The following is a 22572-nucleotide window of genomic DNA, read 5'->3' on the forward strand; positions in this document are numbered from 1 at the left end:
TGGGGAATACATGTAAATCCATGGCTGATTCATATCAATGTATGACAAAACCCACTGGAAAAAAATAATAATAATAATAATAAAAAAAAATTAAAAAAAATAAAATAAAAAAAAAAAAAAAAAAGAAAAAAAAAAGTTGGGAGGAAGAGTGCTACGGCAAGGTTTGAGTAGGCAAATGGCCTGGCCTCTTTAAGATGGCCCCGCCCTTCACGTCCCGCCCCCCCAGAGCACCGCCCACCCGGGAAGGCTTGGCCCAAGCCCCGCCCCTCTGCTGTATCCGGCCCTCCCCAGCCCGCCCAGGCCCCGCCCTCCGCAGAGGAGTGCTGTCACGTGAGCCAGGTTGCGGCGTCCCGCTCCGCGCCGTCATGGTGGCCCCGATGTATGGCTCCCCGGGCGGCCGCCTGGCCCGGGCAGTGACGCGGGCGCTGGCGCTGGCCCTGGTGCTGGCCCTGCTGGTCGGGCTGTTCCTGAGCGGCCTGACCGGCGCGATCCCGACCCCGAGGGGCCAACGGGGACGGGAGATGCCGGTTCCGCCCGCCTCCCGCTGCCGCTCGCTGCTCCTGGACCCCGAGACGGGCCAGCTGCGCCTGGTGGATGGCCGCCACCCTGACGCCGTAGCCTGGGCCAACCTTACCAACGCCATCCGCGAGACCGGGTAAGGGTTGGCCGGATCTCGCGCGGGCCGGCCGGGGGAGGGAGTTGCGTGGGCGCCGGGCCTCGCCTGCCCCTAGGACGGGCCTCTTGCCGATGACAGAGTCCCTTCCTTGTCTCCCTGAGGGTCAGTTTCCCTCCTCTGAGGCTGCAGCGCCGTGGTTGGGTGGGGCCAATGCGGCCTCCCTCAGCTCACAGGGCCAGCCCCTTGCCTTCAGCCAGGGATGGGAGGACCTCTGTTTCCCTGGCGACACAGTAATCCGCACATAGGCCAACGCTTTCCTCCTCCTCCACACCCGCCCCTCTCAACCCCACCCCCCCACCCCCCGCCCCCAACGTCTCACTCCCAGGAACCGGAGGGATTGTACTACCTCTCCAGGAGAAATTCTCACTTCCTTGGTTGTAGCTTACCCTGTGGATGCTAGCCCCACCTGCCTCCTTTCTGGAACCAGAGCAGCAGGACTGAGCTTGGATTCTAGGCCAGTCTGAAAACAGAGAGTCCCTAAATTCACAAAGACCCAGATGGTATCCTTGCTTGGCTTCTGCTCCCCACTTCCCTCCTCTCTCCTGGTCCAGGGGAAAGTCGCTTGTCCAGATGCTTAGTATGGAGCCAAGGACTCTGTCTTTGGCAGTCACTGTCCTTGTCACAGGGGTCTGGGCTGTCATTCTGATGTATAGCTCTTATCTGACTCCTCTGCCTGTCTGGGCTCTCATTTCCCCATCTGTGGCTTGGAATTTGAGGATATGTTCTGCCTGGGAAGTTGGGCGGTGCCTTTCTCAGGCCTTGTACCAAGGCTTGTGCCCATTCATTCATTCATTCACTCACCTGGTGTGCTTGGCCATGGGGACACAGAGTTGAGGGGGTCCCCACTCAGTGGTGGAAACAGTGTGAGGAGGGAAAATCCTGGAAGTGGGGAACATCTGCCTCAAAGGCTTGTCAGCATGGCCCAGGCCCAGGACCCAGGCTGTGTTGGGGGTCTTAGGGAACCCTGTGTGTCCCCTGGACCCTACCCACACTACCCCATCCTGGGCTCATCCAGTTTGCTGGAATGCATTCATTCCTGCAGGTGTTGGGGAGACACAGGACACCGAGGACGCTCCAGTTCTGGGGCTTTGTGGCAGCTGGGAGGGTGTTAGATAGACAGACCAGAGATCGTGGGAAGAGGATTTACTGCAGACACAGGAGCTGAATGGGGCTAATCTGGGAAGGCTCCCAGGGAGAGGAAGCCACAGGGTAGGCTGGCATCTACAAAGGAAACCAGAACTCTGTGGGATATGACTCTAGAATCTGGTGACCCAGTCTCTGCTGACTCATATATTTTTGGCCCTGCTTAGCAGAGCTAAGAGAGCCTGACAGTCTCTGCCTGGATATCAGCTGGAAGGAGGCACAGAGATAAGGCTCAACATGGGAGAGGGGCTTTGGCCCCAGCAGTTCCCCACTGGGCTGCGTTGCTGTCAATTATGGAAAACAGAAAAGTGGGGAGAGGATTCCCATGATTGTGCTGGATGGAAAGTTCTTCCAGGCTCAGCCCTGGTGCTCTGTGACTTGGGCTAATCACTTCACCTCGCTGAGCCCGTTTCCTCCCTTGAAGGTGGGGCTTGAAGGAAAATTCAGGGGGATTCAGGTACACAGAAAGTACCTCTGCTTATTTACTAAAGGAAGGAGTGAATGAAAGAGAAAAAGAATGGGTGTCTTCTGCCTCCGTTTTACAGTTGGGGAAACTGAGAAATGAACCCTGTTCTCTTCTACACTCCTTGCTCTCACTTCACTGTTCCAGCATCTTTTCTGTCCACTCTGCCCCTTTCCTTCTGGGTCTGACAGCACTTGGGACTCTGATGGAAGGAAAATTGCATGGGAAGCCCCCGTTTTGTAAGCTGGGAAACTGAAGCCCTCAGACACCCTCTTTTTTTTTTTTTTTTTTTTTTGGCTGTGCCCTGCAGTTTGTAGGATCTCAGTTCCTGGACCAAGGATTGAATCCGGGCTATGGAAGTGAAAGCACCGAATCCTAACCGCTAGACCGCCAGGGAATTCCCCCCAAAGACACTTTCGTGGGAACTCAGAAGTGAGATGTAAGAAGGACAGCTGGGGCATCCTCTTTACTAAGCACCTGAACCTCTCATCTGGGGTCAACTGACTTGTCTCAATTTTTGGAGAGTGGAAATCATGATTTGACTCTTCTGTTCGCCTAGAATTGACTTCTTTCCCTCCTTTCTGGCCCTGAGTTTTCACCAGATCCTGGAATTTTCAGGACAACTTGCATGGTCCTTTCACCCATAATCTCTCTTCTTTCAGTTGTGCTGTATCTGATTGGCTCCCGTGAAGCCTAAAACATTTAGGACTTGACACTTGGGGGATCAGAGATGCCCCCAGAGGCAGTGCCTGCCCCAGCCTGGCTCTGGCCTTGGTCCTGGGGAGGCTGACCCCTCCAACCTTACTTTTTCCTCCTTTTCTGATCTGATCCCCCCCCAACCAGCTGTTTGATCTAAATTGCCTTCAAGTTGAGAGAGGAAGTAAATACTAATAAGAGGGAATTAACCTAATAGGAAGCTGGGAAACAGCCCAAATCTATCACCTAACAAGCAGAAACACAGCCCAGTAAAATGGGTAATTATCACCCGACTCTTTTTAAAAAAATTTTTATTGAAGTATAGTTGATTTATGATGTTATGTTAGTTTCAGGTATATAGCAAATTGAATCCACTATACATATTCATAAATCCATTTTTCTTTTTCTTAAGATTCTTTTCCCATATAGGCCTTTAAAGAGTATTGAATAGAGTTCCTTGTGCTCTACAGAAGGTTCTTATTAGTTATCCAACTGTTTCTTCGAAAAGTCACAAAAGATCAACTTATACCATCATGAATGGAAAAGGAGTGATAGCCACAGATAAGGCAGTACATCCCACATAGTAGAGGATGTCCAGGGCACACTATACGCTGAAACAGCAGTGATGGGAAAGGGAGATTTGTAACCTGCTCATGTCACGGGCTTCCCTGGTAGTTCAGTGGTAAAGAATCCACCTGCCAATGCAGGAGACACTGGTTCGATCCCTGGGTTGGGAAGATCCCCTGGAGAAGGAAATGACAACCCACTCCAGTATTCTTGCCTGGGAAATCCCATGGACAGAAGAGCCTGGTGGGGTACAGTCCATGGGGTTGCAAAAGAGTCAGACATAACTGGGCAACTGAGCATGCGCGCATGCTCATTTCACTAGAATGGTCCGACTTTTCCCAAACGTGGCCTCTTCATTAAACCCTGGCGTCATCTCAGAGGTATTAGTTGCCCCTGACATAAAATCACAGTGTGGGCCATAGACTTTCCAGAAAAAAAAAAAAGATTGAGGAAATAGATTCAGTGTAGCTGACTTTCTATTTTTGTCAAGCAAGTGCATTAGAAACAAACCAGAACAATATTTATCGATCTCTTCCCTTTTCATCTTCTAAAGCGGTCAGCTATTTTAGAACCAAACAAGCTGGAAGGCCATGATCTCTGAATCAAGAATAGTCTAATGGGAACATTTTTCTTTAGAAACACTCTTTCCTCAGTAGTTTTTTTTTTTTTTTGTTATTGTTGTTGTGTTTTTGTTTTTTGTCCAGGGACTGGGATAGTGTCTCAGAGTTGTCAGCCAGCATGGCAGTGAGGTATTCCAGAAGTCATTTGCTGATGTCCAAACCTTCCAGTTTTACAGATGGGAATACCGAGGCTGAAAAAGTACGAAGGTTTGGTTTGCAGCATGGTTTCAGGTTTAACATCAGAGAGATCTAGGTTCAGATCTTTGCCTGGACACTTACTACAGGTGATCATCAGCAGCTGCCTCACTCTCGTGGTGAGAATGGTGCCAGCCTTGCAAGGTTCTGCGAAAGAATCATTTGATAAGGGCTTAGGGCCTGAAGCAACAGGGGGATCCTCAGAGGTCAGCCTCAGGGGCTTCAGCACTGAAATCCCCTCTCTCTTTCTAAGGTGTTCTGGAAAGATAGGCCGAAACCCACCTGACCAGGTTTTTTGAGGACTCTGGTGAAGTAAATAAACCCCATCCAAGTGGAATCACCCCAGTTGCCCTTTGGAATAAGGCAGCCCAGGGAGGAATGCAGGAGGCACTATCTTGAACAAGGGGAGTGACTCATTCCTTATTTACAGTACCATGGCCTGGCTGGGGAGTGGATTATTGCTGTCCACTCATTCTTTTCCTTTTCATCCAGCTTGAAAGAGTCACGCTGCGTTCTTTTATATTTTTGTGCTTAATTATTAGTTAATAGTTAATAGTACTGAATAGTTAAGAGTACTTAACTATTCAGGGCTTCCCAGGTGGCGCTAGTGGTAAGGAATCCACCTGCCAATGCAGGAGACTCAAGAGATGTGAGTTTGATCCATGGGCTGGGAAGATCCCCTGGAGAAGGAAATGGCAACCCGCTCCAGTATTGCCTGTAAAATCCTATGGAGAGAGGGGCCTGGTGGGCTAGAATCCATGGGTTTCAAAGAGTTGGACACGACTGAGCACACACTTAACTATTCATGGTAAAAAAAATTCTAGCCGTTTAGAAAGGTGAGATGGGATGTGGAAGATAAACTGTGCCCTCATTCTTTCTTTTTATATATAAAACCACTGTGAGTTCTTTCTTCCAGAATTTTCTATGCCTAACAGGCCTAAACATACATACATACATGTGTATGTGTACTGGTGTGTGTCTCTGCCTGTGTGTAATGCTTTTGAACATGAGGTTATCCCGAATCTACCATTTGTCCTTCTCTAATCCTTGGGTTTTTTTTTTGGAAATAGAAAAAATCTAGTGTCTGACACCCCATTACACGTGGCAGCCCGCCACATGGTTCTCTCCGCCCACTGCATCTATGGGTAGGTTATTGTGTTAGGCCCCAACACCAGATGTTTCGAGAGGGTCCAGGTTTCTCCAGCTCTACTCAGAAATGCCAGGGATTTCCCTGGCGGTCCAGTGGTTAAGACTCTGAGCTTCTACTGCAGAGGGCATGGGTTCTATCCCTGATTGGGGAACTAAGATCCTGCAAGCCAAGCAGTACAGCCAGAAAATAAAAGGCTGCTGTGAACAAGGACCCTCCTATGCCTCCATAAGGGCTGTGAGAGTCCAGGTCACATGGTGAGTTCTCAGCCACCGCCTGAGTCCACGGACTCGGCACCACGGCCTGCTCCTCGCCAGAGAGCTTTTAAGGAGGGGCTGTCTGGAGGAGGGCCACTGACCTTTCAGTTATCACCAAGACTTAGTATCTGAACAGCTTTTTTGGTTTTAGGTAATTTGTATACATTCTTTCTTGATTCCCTGTGCTTTTTTTTTTTTTTTTGGTCATAAGTGAATCTACATACCGGGCCCTGTTTGAAATTTCTTCCCACCACCAAATCTACTGGATCACTCCAAACCTCCTGTCTCAGATTCATGATAAGACATGTATTTAGTGGCTGTAAAACGTGAGTTCTCTTCTGGCACCTGCCATGGCAACCCTCTGGAGTGGGAATCACTTTGCCCATTTTACAGATGAGAAAACTGAGGCCCAGAGAGGGTAAGCAATTTGCCCAAAGGTACACAGTCAGGAAGAGACAGACCTGGGGATTCAAACTCAGCCTGAGGGAGCCACAAGCCCAGGCTCTCTTTGTCTTCTGCTCTCCTTGAAATTTAAGGCCTTTATTCTAGGCTCTTGTGTTTTCCTGTCCTTATCTGTGATTATATGTGAGTCATTAGCTGGAAGTCCCTGGCTCTCATATTCCTTTGGTAAGAACTAACCCCTTTACCTTTAAGGACAAAACAGTTGCCCACAAAACTCAGTTAAGTTAGAGGCTCAGAGCGCATGCTCTGCAGTGCTAGTCTCAGCTCCTTCACTTACTTGCTGTGTGACTTCAGGCAAGTGGCTTCACCTCTCTGAGCCTCGGGTCCCACATCTGTACATGTCAGAAGAATTTAGAGGGAGAAGTAAACGTGATGTGCTTAGCACTGGGACTTGTTATCCACTGTGTCGGGGCCCCATACCAAGTCCCCACAGCTCCATTTTATCTTGTGGCTCAATTTCTTTGCTTTAGAACTTTCAGAGCTTGGCCTTCTTTCTTTTACTTTTCCTCTCCTCCCTCTCACCCCCTTCTTCCTGCAAGCTCCTACTTAAACTTCAAAACCCAGAGGAACTATCACCTCTTCTGAGAAGCCTTCCTAGATTTTACTCAGTAGCAGCAGGAGTGTACCTCCTCAGGGTGCCCATGGCACTTTATTCCTTTTCTCGTCACGGCAGTTGCATTCTTTCTTGTACCCTTGGTGTCTGGCGCCCATAGGTGCTCAAGGAAGCTTGATTGGCGAAACTTCGGGGTGTGAACGTTCGATAGTCACTATCTCTGCTGCATCTTCTCTCGGGCAGAGCTGTCCTTGTCCTGGAGCTCCTTGGCGGCTTTTCAGCCAGCTCTCCACGGGACCGCCCTGGCTCCGCCTGGCTCTCCTGGCACGTGACCTCCTCAAGCTTTCATCGGTGTTTGCAGTCGCCCTCATTTTCTTAAAAGAAATTTCCTTCACAAATGTTTTCCTTAGTTACAGAAGTCACCTGGGTGAATATTTCTGTGTCCTTGGAGCAAGGATGAAATCCAGAACCATAAAGGAAAGATAGGACAAAGCTGAAAAGCGCTCTATGGCAAAAACAGAAGCAAAGATCTATTAAAATACAGGCATTTTCCATATCAGTGACAAGCCGGTGGGCTCATATGTATGGAGAGAATCTAGCCAAATGAGACGTCCATATGCTGCAACTAGAGAAGCCCACTGCAGCAATGAGACCCAGTGATGCCAAGAATAAATAACTAAATGAATTAAAAAAAGAAAAAGATATGGAGATGACTAGAAGAGTGCCTGGCACAGAGGAAGCCCTCCCTAGGTAGTAGCTGGTGTTATCCTGGGGGCGGGGTGGGGAGTAAAGATTAGTATAGCTCTGTCTATCAACATCTGTTAAAAATAAAAATCCACGTATCCTTTGACCCAGCAGTTCTGCTTACAGGGACTCAGCCTGAGACATGTACGGAGGCAGATCAACAGACATCCACGTGAATGGCAGTTCGTCACTGAGTTGTTTTCTGTAGTTGCAGATGGCTGCAAGCCAAGCCGAGCGCCCGTTCCACGCGCACCCCCTCACTGACCAGGTGTCCCCCTCTCCTTTCTGCAGGTGGGCCTTTCTGGAACTGCACACGAACGGCCGCTTCAATGACAGCCTGCAGGCCTACGCCGCGGGCGTGGTGGAGGCTGCCGTGTCCGAGGAGGTAAGGGCCTGGTCGGTCGGGGAACCCGGGACTCCCCCCACCCAGCAGCTGTGTTCCCTAGGGAGCTTCGGAGGGGTCTGAGATGTGTGTAGGGGGGTCTCCCCCATCCCCGGCCTTCCATTCAGTTGGGAAGAAAAGGCTCACCTGTTTTTGTTAAACATTTACCCTGGGTACTCTTTGAGGCATGTGAAAAACACTCAACGTGTTTCGAAGTTACGAAGCTTAATAATAAAATAAATGCCCAAACTAAACCCTGGAATGGTACTAATATTAATTGAAACCCCTTTCTCAACACCATTCCCCTGCCTCCCCTAGCCCAGAGACACCCACCAAACTGCACGGGGTGGTTGCCATTCCCATTCCCTTTCATTCATTCATTCATTCATTTTTATTGAGATAGAATTCACATGCCATAAAATTCACCATTTTAAAATGTGTACACTCCAGTGGTTTTTACTATATTCATAACGTTACACGACCACCACCACTATCTAATTCCAGAACATTCTCATCACCCCAGGAGGAAACCCCATACCCGTTAGCAGTCACCTCCCTTTCTGCCCCTCCACCCAGCCCCTGGCAACTGCTAATCTACTTTCTGTCTCTACGGATTGGCTTATTCTGGACAATTCCTATGAAAGGAATCATACAACATGTGGCCTTGTGTGACTGGCTTCTTTCACTTGTTTTCAAGATTCCTCCACGTTTTAGCGTGTGTTAGAACTTTATTCCTTTTTATGGCCAAATAATACCACATTTTAGGGACAGACAGTTTTATTTACCCACTCATCAGTGAGTGGACTGAGTTATTTCCACTCCCTTCCTTGGGTTAAACTGGTTTTACTACACGTGATGAAACCTTAAACAAACTTTTGTGTTGCTTTAACTGCTTTGGGGCTGTTTAAAAGTGGTAGTCACCCCTTTCAGAAGGCATCGGGAATGGGTGAGGCTGTGGTGTGCCGGCCACGCTCCCACAGGGTGGGTGGGGCTGTGACACCCCCACTGGACAATAACTCGGCATTAGCTTGTAGAATTGAACGCACACGTGCCTTAGGACCCAGTGGCCCCGCTCCTCAGGCATGTACCCGAGAGGTGACCCGAGGATGCGCGTGACGGGTTCAGAGCATCCCCCGAGGCGGGAACACTGAAATGCCACCAGCAGGTACCCCCCGGGCAACCGGCTTGCGGTACCCAACACAGTGCAAGATGATAGAGCCATGAAAATGAACGCGCAGCGTGGATGGGTCTGAGATGCGTAGCAGTGAGGGGGACAGAGCCCATCACAGGAGACGGGGTATGACCCGACAGCCTTCTGTAAACTCCCTCTCCTCTTTCTGACCCCCAGTTGCAGTTGAGATCCCCTCCTGGGACCTCAATGTCTGGGGAGAGGTCAGACACTGGGTCAGGCCCTCGTGGTTTGGGGTGCCCAGTGGTAAATGAAGCACGATTCCATCTCTCGTGGTCCTCGTAGCCTGAGCCAGGAACAGGAACATGGAGGCAAGGCCCAAAGTGGTTCTCACATGAGAAACTCCAGATACACGTGCCAGGCGCTTTGCCCACGTTATCTCCCTGAGCTTGCACACCAGCCTCCAAGGGAGGCTCTGGATCAGCTGGGGTGACGGAGGCGACTGGGGTCATGTGATCTTTGACCCTCCAGCCTGGCCCAGGCTAGTTCATGTGACATCGGGGGCAGGGAGGTGGGAACAGCCTGTTGATGGCTGGTGGAACTGGCACACGATCCTCTTGCCAAGTTCACTGTTGTGTCCTCAGTGCTTGAGACAGGACATAATAGGTGCTCAGCAAAATTGGTCATTGACCGATTGACTACATGTAGATTGCAGTGAGGGTGGGGGTCCCCAGTGGCAAAAGAGGCTTCCTGTAGGACAGACGGTGAATGCTGAAGGCTTTCAGAGGAGGGAGGCCGCCAGGGGCATTGGGCCATGACCGGAGGGAGTAAGAGCTGGCTGGGTGAGAAGGGCCCTTGGGGACAGAAGCCGGCATGGGTGAAGGTTCAGGGGTGTCCCCACCAGGGCTCCTAGACTCTGGAGACCTGGATGGGAGTCGGGGCTCTGAGCCCGAGTTGGGGGCCAGGGGGGTCCTCAGGGAAGAGAGCAGCCCTGCTGCCCCACCCCTGCCCTCGCCCACCTCACGCCCCCCACCTCCCGCCCCAGCTCATCTATATGTACTGGATGAACACGGTGGTGAATTACTGCGGCCCCTTCGAGTATGAAGTCGGTTACTGCGAGAGGCTCAAGAACTTCCTGGAGGCCAACCTGGAGTGGATGCAGAAAGAGATGGAGCGGAACAATGGCTCTGCTTACTGGCACCAGGTGGGCGCAGCCCCTGTGCTCAGAGGGCTGGGGCGGCAGGTTGGGTCAGCTTCAGGGACCTGCTGCTACTGCGGCTACCCCTGTTCCACTGGCCAGCCTATGTGTCACCCACTCCTGTCAGCCAGCCCTTTCTTCCTCCCTCCCTTACCCATCCATCCACCCACCCATCTGCCTACCTGTCCATTCTCACATCTGTCCAGTCTTCCTTCCCCCCATGTCCACCCTTCCCTTTCTCCCTCCTATACATCCATCTATCCATCCACCCACCCATCCATCTCTCTTTCCACCCACCCATTCTTTCATCCGTCTATCCAGCCACCCACCCACCATCCATCCGTCTGTCCATCCATTTACCCATCCATGCATCAAGTTTGTCAGCTCATTTGTCCACCCCCCACAAGCCTGTCCATTTTTCACTCTTTTCTTATTCATCCATCTGTCACCTACCTGCCCATCTTAGCCTGGTTGTCAGAATCTTCTGTCCACGCACCCTGTTGCTATATCCTGTTTGGTTACCTGTTACGGTTCATCATCTACCTGTCTGTCCATCTGCCCTCCCTTCTACCTGTCTAGCCATCATGCTGACTGACCACCTTCCCTGCTTCATTCCTTATCTTTCTGATCAGAGTCTTGGCACTCATCTGTCTGTCCATCTGTTGGCCCATCCCCTTGCACTGTCTTGGCTCTTTGTAAAGCTTACCAGGGGCTGCCTTGTTGTTCCGGGGTGATGCCACATCTCGTAATGTGGCCTCAGCAGCCCCTGGTACCCTCTCCCTCTCCAGCCTCATCGCCTGCTGTCCTTGATCTGTGCTCCTGCCTCTGGTCTCCTCCCAGTTCCTTGAACAAGATGTGTTACCTTTTGCCTCAGAACTTTAGAAAGTGCTGTTCCTTCTGCCTGGAACACTCTTCTTCCCCCTCCTCTGTCCGGCTCACCCCCACCATCCTCACGACTGCATGCCTTCTCTGCACTTCCTGGTAGCACTCTTACAAGGCATTCAGTGCCTGTCTTCAACCGGACTCAGGCCCCATGAGGACAAGGCAAGGACCACATCTGCTTTGTCCGCTGTGATAGCCCTAGTACCTAGCACAGGGGCTGGCACATTGTCGGTGCTTTATAAGTGAAGGTTTGTTGCATTTTGACAGATGAGGGAATGAGTCCATCCTGTCCTGTCCATCTACTTCAACACCTGCCTGAACATCTGTCCTTCTCTCCACTCTCCTGCCCATCTAGATGATTGCCTTTCTCTCCGTCCTCTTGTTTACCTCCGCAGCCACCATCCATCTATCAGTCCTGCCTGTCCATCCATCCCTCCATCTATCCTTTTGTCCATCTGTCTTACAGATGCTTGCTAAGTGCCTGGTGTATGTCCAGCCCAGGCCAAGGCCCCATGGGGGACACAGTGATATACTCCGTGGTTACAGAACAATGACAGTGACAGTGGGGAGAAGTCAGCCACATGAGACCAGTGCCCTGAGCCAGCAGCATAGCCAGTAACAAAACTCAGAACAGGGAGCCGTCCACAGTGGGCCAGGGCAGGCTGGGAGGCTTCCTGGAGGAGGTGGCTTTGAGCTGGGCCCTTATGTGGGGGTGATTTGGGGTTGGCACGGAATGGAGACATGCAGTTAGGTGATGGCAGGAGGGTGCTTAGCTTGGAGGGGTGGCTGTGGTTAAGGAGGGGGTCAGGGCTGGCTGGAGCCTGGAGGGTGCATCTGAGCCTCTTTTGCCAGAGCCCCTCCCATTGCAGGAGAAGGTGTGAGCCTGGGGGAGAGGCCTCACCCTCCCTCTGCCCCCTGCCCTCTGCCCCTTTCCCCTCCCCCTAGGTGCGGCTGACCCTCCTGCAGCTGAAAGGCCTAGAGGACAGCTATGAAGGCAGTGTGACCTTTCCAACTGGGAAGTTCACCATCAAACCCTTGGGGTTCCTGTAAGTGCCACCCCTAGAGTGCATAGGGCCGGGGAGAGGGCCACACACCTTACAGTCAGACAGGCCTGGGTTCCAGTACCAGCCCTGCCACTTCCTGGCTACGTGGCCTCGGACCGGTTGCCAGACCTCCCAGTGCCTCAGCTTCCTCCTCTGTGAAATGGGTACATAATGCAGGCGTGGTAACCCTCCAGCACCCTGGCCCTCCACAGCCTGTTGCAGATCTCTGGGGACCTCGAAGACTTAGAGGTGGCCCTGAATAAGACCAAGACCAACCATGCTATGGGCTCTGGCTCCTGTTCTGCCCTCATCAAACTGCTGCCTGGCCAGAGTGACCTCCTGGTTGCCCACAACACCTGGCACTCCTACCAGTACATGCTGCGCATCATGAAGAAGTACTGGTTCCAGTTCAGAGAAGGGCCCCAAGGTGGGTAGATGTGGGTGGATCTGTGTGTGTGGGCATGTCTGTGGGTACACAGCTTGCACAGTGCTAGGAGGGGTGGGCCTTGGCCCTATATACACTGGGGTCACTGTAAGGCCACGCTAAAAGTTCATGTTATTGTTAACTAGTTTATTTCCTTTTAATTTTTATTTTACAAGGTGTATCAGCAAGCTACTGCTGTGTAAGAGATCAACCCAAATTTAAAACAAAGGTTTAAAATAGGCATTTGTTTTTACTCACAATGTCTGTGGGTGTCTGTGGGTCACTGGGTGGTTTTGTTGTTCTGAACCAAGCCTGCTGATGTTGGCCAGGCTCACCAATGCTTCTGTATTCAGCTGGGGTGAGCTGGCTGACCTAGGGTGGCCTCATCTGCATTTCTGGGGGTTGCTGTCAGCTGGGATGACATGACAGCTGGGCATGGGCGTTCGTCCTCCCACAGGCTAGCTCAGGCTTGTTCCTGTGACATCTGGGCAGGGAAGTGTGGAAGGCCTCTTGAGGGCCCACTGAAACTGGCACAACATTCTGGTGCTCAAAGCAAGTCAAGTGACCAATTCAGATTCCAGAAGTGGGGAAATAGGGACTTCCGTGGCAGTCCAGTGGTTAAGACTTCACCTTCCAACGCAGGGGATGTGGGTTCAATCCCTGGTCGGGAAGCTGAGATCCCACATGCCTGGAGGCCACAAAACCAGAACATAAACGGCAGAAGCAATAGTGTAACAAATTCAATATAGACTTTAAAAATGATCCACATCAAAAAACAATCTTAAAAACAAAGCCTACATAAGTCGTACATGTATGTTATGGAAAATTGGAAAACACAGCAAAACGATACACACACAGTAAAAGTCATTGGAACACTCCGCAACCCACAGGGGATCATTTAGTTACTTTTTTCCCCTGGACTTTTAAATAAAATGTACCTCATCATTCCATTTGTTTAAACACTTTTTTATACTAGTAATGTGTCAGTATGTTCTCACTGCCACATATTCTAGCACTAGAGATGGAGAAATACATCTCCCTTGATGCCCTCCTCCAAAATTCCAGACCTCTCCTAAGAGGATAGCACTGATGCCATTTTGGTTTGGATCCATCCAGATTTGGGGGGATGCATTTATACGTGTGCATCTACGGACCTCCTAAAAATTAATAGACTTGAGACTGTCCTGGTGGTCCAATGGCTAAGACTCTGCACTCCCAGTGCAGGGGGCCTGGGTTTGATCCCTGGTGGGGGAACTAGATCTCACATACCACTATGGGGAGACGTTGATCAGAGAGGACCAGCTCCCAGTTAGAAGACAAGTAAGATTTTTAAAGTCTACTTACCCTGAAGCACACCATGGTAACTGTGGTTAACAGCACAGTATTGTATAGTTGAAGCCTGCCAAAACAGCAGAACTTAAGTGTTTTCACCACACACACAACAAAGGTAACTGTGTGAAATGATGGATGTGTAATTTAGTTGATGGTGGTTATCCTTTCACGGTGTCTACAGCTGTCCCATCATCACAGAGTGCAACCTTAAGCACAATTTTTACTTGTCCGTTATACCTTGGTAAAGCAGGGGATAATCACCACCCCCCCCCAAAAAAAAAACCACGGAGTGTGTACTCTGAGACTTCTGGGTATTTGCTGTCTGAATAACCTTTTTTTTTTTTTTTGCAGTAGATTTTTGCAATAAAAAAGGAAAGCCAAAAGTATAATAATTAAAAAATTATATATCCATTTTGCTACTAGCTTTTATACAAATGGCCTGGTTTGCTAACTCTCAGAAAGAATGGAGTGGGGGGCTTCCTCTGACGCCTGCTGCCCCACCTGGTTGGGTGGAGGTGCGGGGGTCCTCATATAGACTTGTCTGACCAGCCCCCACCCCACCCCAACTTGAGTTCACTCTTGCCCTTGCAGCGGAATCTACCCGGGCTCCTGGCAACAAGGTGATCTTCTCATCCTATCCTGGTACCATTTTCTCCTGTGATGACTTCTACATCCTTGGCAGCGGGCTGGTGAGTCATCTTCTGTGTTACCTTTCTCCTCCCCCCGGGCAGCTTCTCACCTGGCAGCTCAGGTGCAGCAGGTGGACACCCCCCCAACCGCGGGGTGAGTCCATCCTCCACCAGGGGGCGCTCTCAAAAAATGTAGATCCGAGGCCCCAGACCCTGTGGTTGGCCCGGACCTCTGCATTGTCACCCAGCTCTTGGGAAATTATTGGTCTGGGCCCTTTAAAAATATCCTCTGCCCCAGTGACCTCGTTTTGTGTTTACGTATTTAGGACAAGCCATTTCTCTCTCCACCATGACTCTGCTCTTCCTTGTTCTGCTTTTCCTCTTGTTTTTCACAAAGCCCCCTCTAAACCTGGCTGGGTTCTCTGAATAAATGTTGTTTATTACAGTGTGTTGTTTTTATCGGTTTTCCTGGCTGGGTGCCAGACTCTCAGAAGTCTGTTCCTGGCACCCCTGGTGGATTTCAGCAAGCCCTGTGGTCACCAGGGCAACACTGCAGAGGAGAAAAAACATCCCTTAAAAAACAGCCTAGATGCAGAAGACGCCAGTTCCTGGGGACAGGGATGGAAAGCCTTTTTTGTTTCTATTAGTCTATGTGAGGAGCAGGGCATTTAGTCCCCTTAGATGTGGGAACAAGCCTGAGAGGGGCCAGGCAGTGGGTGAGGGGGCCCCCTTGCTGCGGTTTGGGGCTGGGAAAGCAGAAGTGAAGCCTGGGGAAGGACAGTGGATCCTTGCAGGATTGATCCCGGTTTGATTCTGTTACCTGGAAAGTGTCCAAACGGGAAATTTACCTGCCACTGGGGTTCTTAACAAAGGTTCCACGGGCTCCTTTGGCCGCCTGGGGAGCTGTTAACCCCCCTCTCAGAATAATACTTTTAAATGCATAAACCAACATGTAGGGTTATAAAGGAGACAAATTACATTGACATGCATTTATTGAAATAGTATGTAAGCTTTTAATGTAATATACAGACATACCTCGTTTTATTGAACTTTGCAGATACTGTGATTTTTACAAATTGAAGGTTTTTAACAACCCTGCAAGTCTGTCAACACCATTTTCCCACCAGCATTTGTTCATTTCATATCTCTGTGTCACATTTTGGTAGTTCTCGCAATATTTTTCATTTTTTCATTATTATTATATTCATTATGGTGATCTGTGATCTTTAATGTGACTATTGTAATCATTTTTTTGTTTTGTATTGTTTTTTTCTTTTCTATTTTTAAATTAAGATGTGTACATTGTTTTTTAAGATAACACTATTGCACATTTATATTAGATTATAGGTTAGATAGTATAGATTAGATAGCATTTGTTCATTTTGTATCTCTGTCACATTTTGGTAATTCTTGCAACATTTTTATTTTTTTCATTATTTTCATTGCAGTGATCTATGATCAGTGATCTTTAATGTGACTGTTGTAATCAGGTTTTTCTTTTCTATTTTTAAATTAAGGTATGCACAATGTTTTTTAAGACATAATACTATTGCACATTTATAGTAGATTTATAGTAGATTGCACACTTACAGTAGATTATATAGATTATAGTGTAGTGGAAAGGCTTCCCAGGTGGCTCAGTGGTGAAAAATCCACCTGCCAGTGCAGGAGACACGAGTTCAATCCCTGGATCAGGAAGATCCTCTGGAGCAGGGCATGGCAACCCACTCCAGTATCCTTACCTGGAGAATCACATGGACAGAGGAGCCGGGCAGGCTGCAGTCCATGGGGTCACAGAGAGTCAGACTTGACTGAGCAGCTGAGCACACACACGCACGGTATCGTGGAAACGACTTCTCTGGGAGCTGGGAAGTAAAAATTCACATGACTTGCTTCCTTTCAATATTCGCTTCCTGCGGTGGTCTGAAACAGAGCCTGCCGTTTCTCTGGGGTCTGCCGGTAGGTGCTGCTTTATTAGCATGTTAAATAAGAAACTGGTTGCAGGTGGGCTCCCTGCCACAATTTGGAAGTTACAGGGAGCATACACAATCTGAGTTGTGTGCAGTCCTGTTGTATGATGGGAAAACATCCGTGACATCTGTTGGTGGCCGTCTCAGGTACTGCTGATAACATTGGCAGGTCGCCCACATTATCAGTGGAAGATGCTGCATTTCGGTTTGACGGTAGTGCAAATAAAGATGTACTGTTTCCCCACCCACGTCTGTAGACTGCCTGAGTACGGCTTCTGAGGCCAGTTTAAAAAAAACATCTAGTCAACAGTTCGGAGCCACGATTGGTGTAACAGTGCTCCCCCTAGGTGGCAGCATGCCCCAGTGGTGAGTCAGGTGACCCTTCAGTGCAGCGGCCCCGGTCTCTCCCGCAGGTGACCCTGGAGACCACCATCGGCAACAGGAACCCGGCCCTGTGGAAGTACGTGCAGCCCAAGGGCTGCGTGCTGGAGTGGATGCGCAATGTCGTGGCCAATCGCCTGGCCTTGGACGGGGACTCCTGGGCCGACATCTTCAAGAGGTTCAACAGTGGCACGTGAGTGGGCACCGTGGCCTCTCCACCCAACCTCCCCACCAATACTCAAGACCCCGGGGGGACCTGATGTGGCACCGGGGCCACACACACCACCCGCTTAGCAGAGTCCTCTTGTTTCATACGTGGGGAAACAGAGGCACGAGGAGGAAAGGGTTTACCCCTCTCTCGCAGGCTCCTCCACCCGGGGAAGGCTCCCAGAGAAAGGCCAGGAAGAAACGTGGAACTCAAGAGCTCTGGGGACAGTAGGGAGGGCCGTCCGAGGAGGTGGATATGGGCGGATGGGGACCCTGTGAGCCAGAGACACTGGAACCGGATTGGACAGGGTCTTAGGAGGTTGGGCAGAAGAATCCACCTTTGTTCCATTAAGCACTAGGGAGCCACAGACTCCTCCGGAGCAGGTAAGCAGCGTGATGAGAGAAGAGTGTGAGGACGGCTGGGCAAGCCACAGTGTCCAGGTGATGGTTGAATGGCCGGACACTCCCAGAGCACCCTGGCCACATGATTCCTGGCTGTGTGTGGCCCGGGGGACAGCGGGTGGCTGGGGCAGCGGCCCCGGGTCTGTTCAGCTCTCCCTCCTGGGGCCTGGCAGGTACAACAACCAGTGGATGATCGTGGACTACAAGGCGTTTGTGCCCGGCGGGCCCAGCCCTGGGAGAAGGGTGCTCACTGTCCTGGAGCAGATCCCGTGAGTACCCGGAAAGGGGCAGGGTGCCCCAGCAGGGGGAACCGCCTCGGCGGAGTCCTGGAGGCCGCTGAAACTGTGTGGGAGGGGAGACCTCAGGAAGGCAAGCCTGGAGGAGAAGGCAGCCACGGACTGGGGCTCAAGATTTGGGACATAATCTCCCCGTAGGCAGTGGGGAGCCTTCGGGGGTCCTTGAGCACAGCAGCCCCTGCAGGAGCCTTCTCTCTCACCACTTGCACCCCGTCTCTCTTCCTGGTCGCAGGGGCATGGTGGTGGTGGCCGACAGGACCTCAGAGCTCTACCAGAAGACCTACTGGGCCAGCTACAACATCCCGTATGTCCTGCTTCCTGGTGTTTCCCACCCTTTGCCCAGTTTTCCATGCAGGGAGGGGTCGTTCCCCGGTGATTCTTTAGTTCCCCCAAGCAACCCACCCTGGGACTTCACTGGCGATCCAGTGGGTTCAGACTCCGTGCTTCCACTGTGGGGGGTGCAGGTTCGATCCCCTGGTTGGGGAACTAAGATCGCGCAAGCCATGTGGTGTAGCCAGCAGGGGGGAGAAAAAAAAGAAACAAAAGTAAAATCATTAACAAAAATAAGAAAGAAACCCACTCCATCCCCTTCTTCACCAGGAAAGCCCTGACAGTTTTGGGGTACAGTTGTGAGGTTGGCATCTGTAGGGGCCCTCCAGTCTGCACCCGCCGCAGGGTGGTGGGGAGCGGCCTGGCTCAGGTGCCAACCCCTGCCGTGGGCCCCCAGCTGGAGCTGCTTTAACTGGCTGCACAGCCAGCAGCCTTTACCCCTCACAGTGCTTTACCTGGATTATCTCCTTTGATCTGTATAACTACTGCACGTGGTAACCACGGCTCCTGTACCCATTTCACAGATGATGAAACTGAGGCCTTGAGAAAGTACCTAAAGTTCCCGAGGTTCCATAACTGGTCAGTAGTGAGGTCAGAATTTGAACCCCACATCTCTTATTATAAGAATCCAGAACTTGGCCACCCCTCCAAGCCTCCCAGCAGCACTAACAAAAGACATGATTATTGTAATCCCGACCGTCGGGGTTGTTGGTGTTCATGTCCTGGCACAACCGCCCTCTTTGCCTCCGAGGCCATGGCCAGGTAGTCAGTGGGGGCCGTGAGTGACCATCCTCTTCCCCGGCAGGTCCTTCGAGTCTGTGTTCAATGCCAGTGGGCTGCCGGCCCTGGTGGCCCGCTACGGGGACTGGTTCTCCTACGACGGGAGTCCCCGGGCCCAGATCTTCCGACGGAACCACTCGCTGGTACATGACCTGGACTCCATGATGCGGCTTATGAGGTGCGAGGGGGACACCGGGAGCCCAGAATCGTGTGGTGGAGCTTTATAGTAACTCATTCTAGCCTCCTGACAAGCCGGGGGGCGGCAGAGGGTGATGCAACCATGACAGCGGGACTGAGGCGTCAGCAGGACCTTGGACAGCCAAGAGCACAGAACATGCCCCCGTGATCCTCCGGGAGCACGCTCTCCCTCAGGGGTTGCAGAGATCCATCCCGTACTCACAGTGATGTTGATGAGTAACGAGGACTGTCTGAACTCCAGGAAATGCTGTGAAGGGACAAAGCGGGGCCTCTAGCCTGGCCTGGAGTGGGGGCCCAGAGGGACACCCCGAGGAAGGGATGGCAGAGCCAAGGGCTGAGTGATGGGTGTGGAATGACCAGCAGAAGGGAGTAGGTGACGGAAGTCCAGGTTGGCACATTGAACGCAGGTGGCCGGCTTATGGGGCTGCTGCTTGGAGTCCAGTCTCCCCCGCCCAGCACGACTGGTGTTTCCTCTCCTTCCGCGTCTAGGTACAACGACTTCTTACATGACCCCCTGTCACTGTGCAAAGCTTGCACCCCCAAGCCCAACGGGGAGAACGCCATCTCTGCCCGCTCCGACCTCAACCCAGCCAATGGCTCCTACCCCTTCCAGGCTCTGCACCAGCGCTCCCACGGGGGCATCGATGTGAAGGTACCGGGCTCAGGGTGCTGTGGGTGGGGGGCGGTCAGAGTTTGTGGGGAGCCGCAGGGCCTCCTGGGCCGGGACGACTTAGACACCTGCCCTCCCCTCACCCACAGGTGACCAGCGCTGCCCTGGCCAAGGCCCTGCGCCTCCTGGCCGTCAGCGGCCCCACGTGGGACCAGCTGCCCCCGTTCCAGTGGAGCACCTCGCCCTTCAGCGGCATGCTGCACATGGGCCAGCCTGACCTCTGGAAGTTCTCGCCCATCGAGGTCTCTTGGGACTGAAGCTCCATCTCTGCTCTGCTGCCTTCTGCCCCCGCTGACCCTGGCGGGGACCACCCAACTGGCTGCCACCCTGCCCTCCAGCCTGCCTCCTCTGCAGGGGAGGGGGCATTGTCGCCCTGCTGTGCCTGGATGGGGACCTGGGCCGGTGCCAGCTTCACTCTCGTCTGGGCGGCCTCTGGGGTGGGGAACGGAACCCCAGGGGGTGCGGGACTGACTGTTTCCCCTGCCTGGGTGATGCTATCCCTGTCTCCCTCTGCATCTCTCTCCTGCTTTTTTTCTCTACCACCCTCGGGTCCAAGGACCCGGTTCTGCAGGAGAGGCCCCAGTGCCTACATCCCAGTGCCGTTCCTGCCTGTGGCTCTGGAGCTTTGGCTCCAGGTCAGCATCACTCCTCCCATCCCCACCCCAGCCCATCCTCTCCTGGGGAAGCAGCTGCCCCTGTTTCTCCTCCTGGAGGACGGAAACTGGAAACACTATGAAAAACCAAAGTTTCTGGCTACCTATGGCTGGAGGGGCCCAAGCGTCCTGCTCTCCCCAGGGCCAAGCAGGAGTGTCAGCCCCTTGGCTCCAGCCTCGTGGCCCCCACCCCCCAGCGCCGGCCTGCCTCTGGCCTCCGGGCAGGACCCTCAGGCCCCCTGCTACAGGAACCACACTGCAGGCTGTGCTGCCATTAAACAAGAGAGGCCGAGGCCCCTGTGCTGTGCTTCTTGGGGCCACGGGGACAGCAGGGTCAGCGTCCTTTCTCTTCTCAGGTTTGAGTTCTGACCGTTCATCCATGCACCCTCCTGTCCATCCTTCTGTCTGTCCATCTGTACAGGCATTCACCTGCCAACCCACCCCTCGTCCATCCGCATGGTCATCCATCCGTTCATCCACCCATCTTCCATTTATCCATCCATCCACATATCCATCTATAATCCAACTGTCAATCCATCTACCCATGCATCCATCCACCCATATCTGTCCATCCATCTATCCATGTGCTTATTGAACACCAACTTTGTTCTGGGTCCTGTTGTAGGGCTCTCTTAACCACCAGGTCCTACCCCCACCTCCCCGAGTCCTACCAAGGGTGGCGGTGGGGGAAGACAGATCAACGCAACACAGAGTCCCTCCCCATCCGATCTCGCCCAGAGCCTCCACTGGAGACAAGACTCGTGCCGTGCTTGGGGAGAGGAAAGCACAGAGCCCTGGAGTCAGAGGCCTGGGTTCGAATCCTGTCTCCACCTCTTACTGGTTACGGTACTTAACTTCTCTGTGCCTGCGTTACCTTGACTGTTAAATAGGTAATGATGTGAGCAGCATTTCCCTGTGTGCGTGTGTGTGTGCTGGAGGAGGGTGAGACTCACTGTAGTGGTGGCTATGACATTGCCCACGTGGGGCCTTACACACTCAACATTCATTCATTAGCAAGAATTTATCAAATATTTAAAACATGCCAGGCACTGTTATAAGGTCCTGGGGATACCTCGTAACAGGTACCAAAAAAAAGAAAAAAAATCCCATGATGTTGACATTGAGGAAGTAGACAAACACAGTGTGTATGATGTTGATAAATGCTCTGGGAAAACAAGCACAGTTGAGGGGTGGGAATGGGTTTGCTATATATATGTGTATGTGTAATTCTTTTCAGGGCACATTGCTTGCACTCAGCAGCTTGTGAGATCTTAGTTCCCCAAACAGGGATTGAAAACATGCCCCTTGTATTGCAAGCAAGTGGAGTCCAAACCACTGGACCACCAGGGAATTCAGCTTTTTTAAGTTCCACATATAGGTAGAAGCTGCAAAGACCCCTATTCTGGGCAGGCTTCTCTGAACTGACTGATACTTTAGACTCTATCCCTCCAGGAGCAATTCTGGGGCCAGTCGGCTGGTGACTCCCCATCCCTGCCTGCCCTTTGCGGAGTCCTGTCTCCTGGATATTTTTGTGTAATACTTTTAGTTTTGTATTGGGGTATTGCTGATTGACCAACAGTGCTGTGATAGTTTCTGGTGAGCAGTGAAGGGACTCAGCCATACACGTGTATCCATTCTCCCCCAGACTCCCCTCCCATCCAGGCCGCCGCATACCATTGAGCAGATTTCCCTGTGCTGTAGGTCCTTGTTGGTCACCCATTGTAAATATAGCAGTGTGTGCATGTCCATGCCCCACAAACCCCCTAACTATCCCTCCCCCCGCCCCATCCCTCCCCTGTCTCCTGGATTTTAGGTACCTGTTCTGTCTCTCCCGGCTGGAAATCAGCCTGTATCCCTCTCACTAGGGTGGGTTTTCCCTGAAATCTCACGGTACCTGCTCTTTGTCAAGGTGGGGGTGGGGCTTCCCCTCTGCAAGCCCATGTGGATCTGTGTGGTAACCCGAGGGGTTAGGGCGGTTCTCAAACTTGGGGCTCCAGGTGTCCCAGGGGCTGCTATAGGTGGTGCAGGGGTGTTGGGGGGGCTCCCTCCAGGACCAAGACAGCCCCGGCGGTTCCTCTTCTGTCTGGTTTATAGACTGGCTTCAGTATGTACTGTCCTTGAAGACAGGGTTCTGTGTTTGAGA

General features: G+C 51.9%; 1 protein-coding gene across 1 annotated transcript; it reads left to right on the forward strand.

Moving 5' to 3' along the window:
* The first annotated feature begins 332 nt into the window (after positions 1-332).
* Positions 333-20722, forward strand: PLBD2 (phospholipase B domain containing 2). The gene is made up of 12 exons (XM_061141850.1): positions 333-655; positions 7815-7908; positions 10080-10238; positions 12060-12160; positions 12370-12584; positions 14505-14602; positions 16926-17086; positions 17676-17771; positions 18031-18102; positions 18934-19086; positions 19596-19758; positions 19866-20722. The coding sequence occupies exons 1-12, from the start codon at positions 366-368 to the stop codon at positions 20031-20033; spliced, it is 1770 nt and encodes a 589-aa protein (XP_060997833.1). The 5' UTR covers positions 333-365; the 3' UTR covers positions 20034-20722.
* The last annotated feature ends 1850 nt before the right edge of the window (positions 20723-22572 follow it).

This window comes from Dama dama, chromosome 5 (assembly GCF_033118175.1).
Source record: "Dama dama isolate Ldn47 chromosome 5, ASM3311817v1, whole genome shotgun sequence".
Classification (NCBI taxonomy): Eukaryota; Metazoa; Chordata; class Mammalia; order Artiodactyla; family Cervidae; genus Dama; species Dama dama.

What these genes read in the sequence shown, in the direction of transcription:
- PLBD2 (XM_061141850.1), top strand. Translation starts at nt 366, where the DNA reads ATGGTGGCCCCGATGTATGGCTCCCCGGGCGGCCGCCTGGCCCGGGCA. An exon ending in GTTCAGAGAAGGGCCCCAAG is followed by an intron (nt 12,585 to 14,504) that starts GTGGGTAGATGT and finishes TTGCCCTTGCAG; the next exon opens with CGGAATCTACCCGGGCTCCT. An exon ending in ACTGTCCTGGAGCAGATCCC is followed by an intron (nt 17,772 to 18,030) that starts GTGAGTACCCGG and finishes TCCTGGTCGCAG; the next exon opens with GGGCATGGTGGTGGTGGCCG.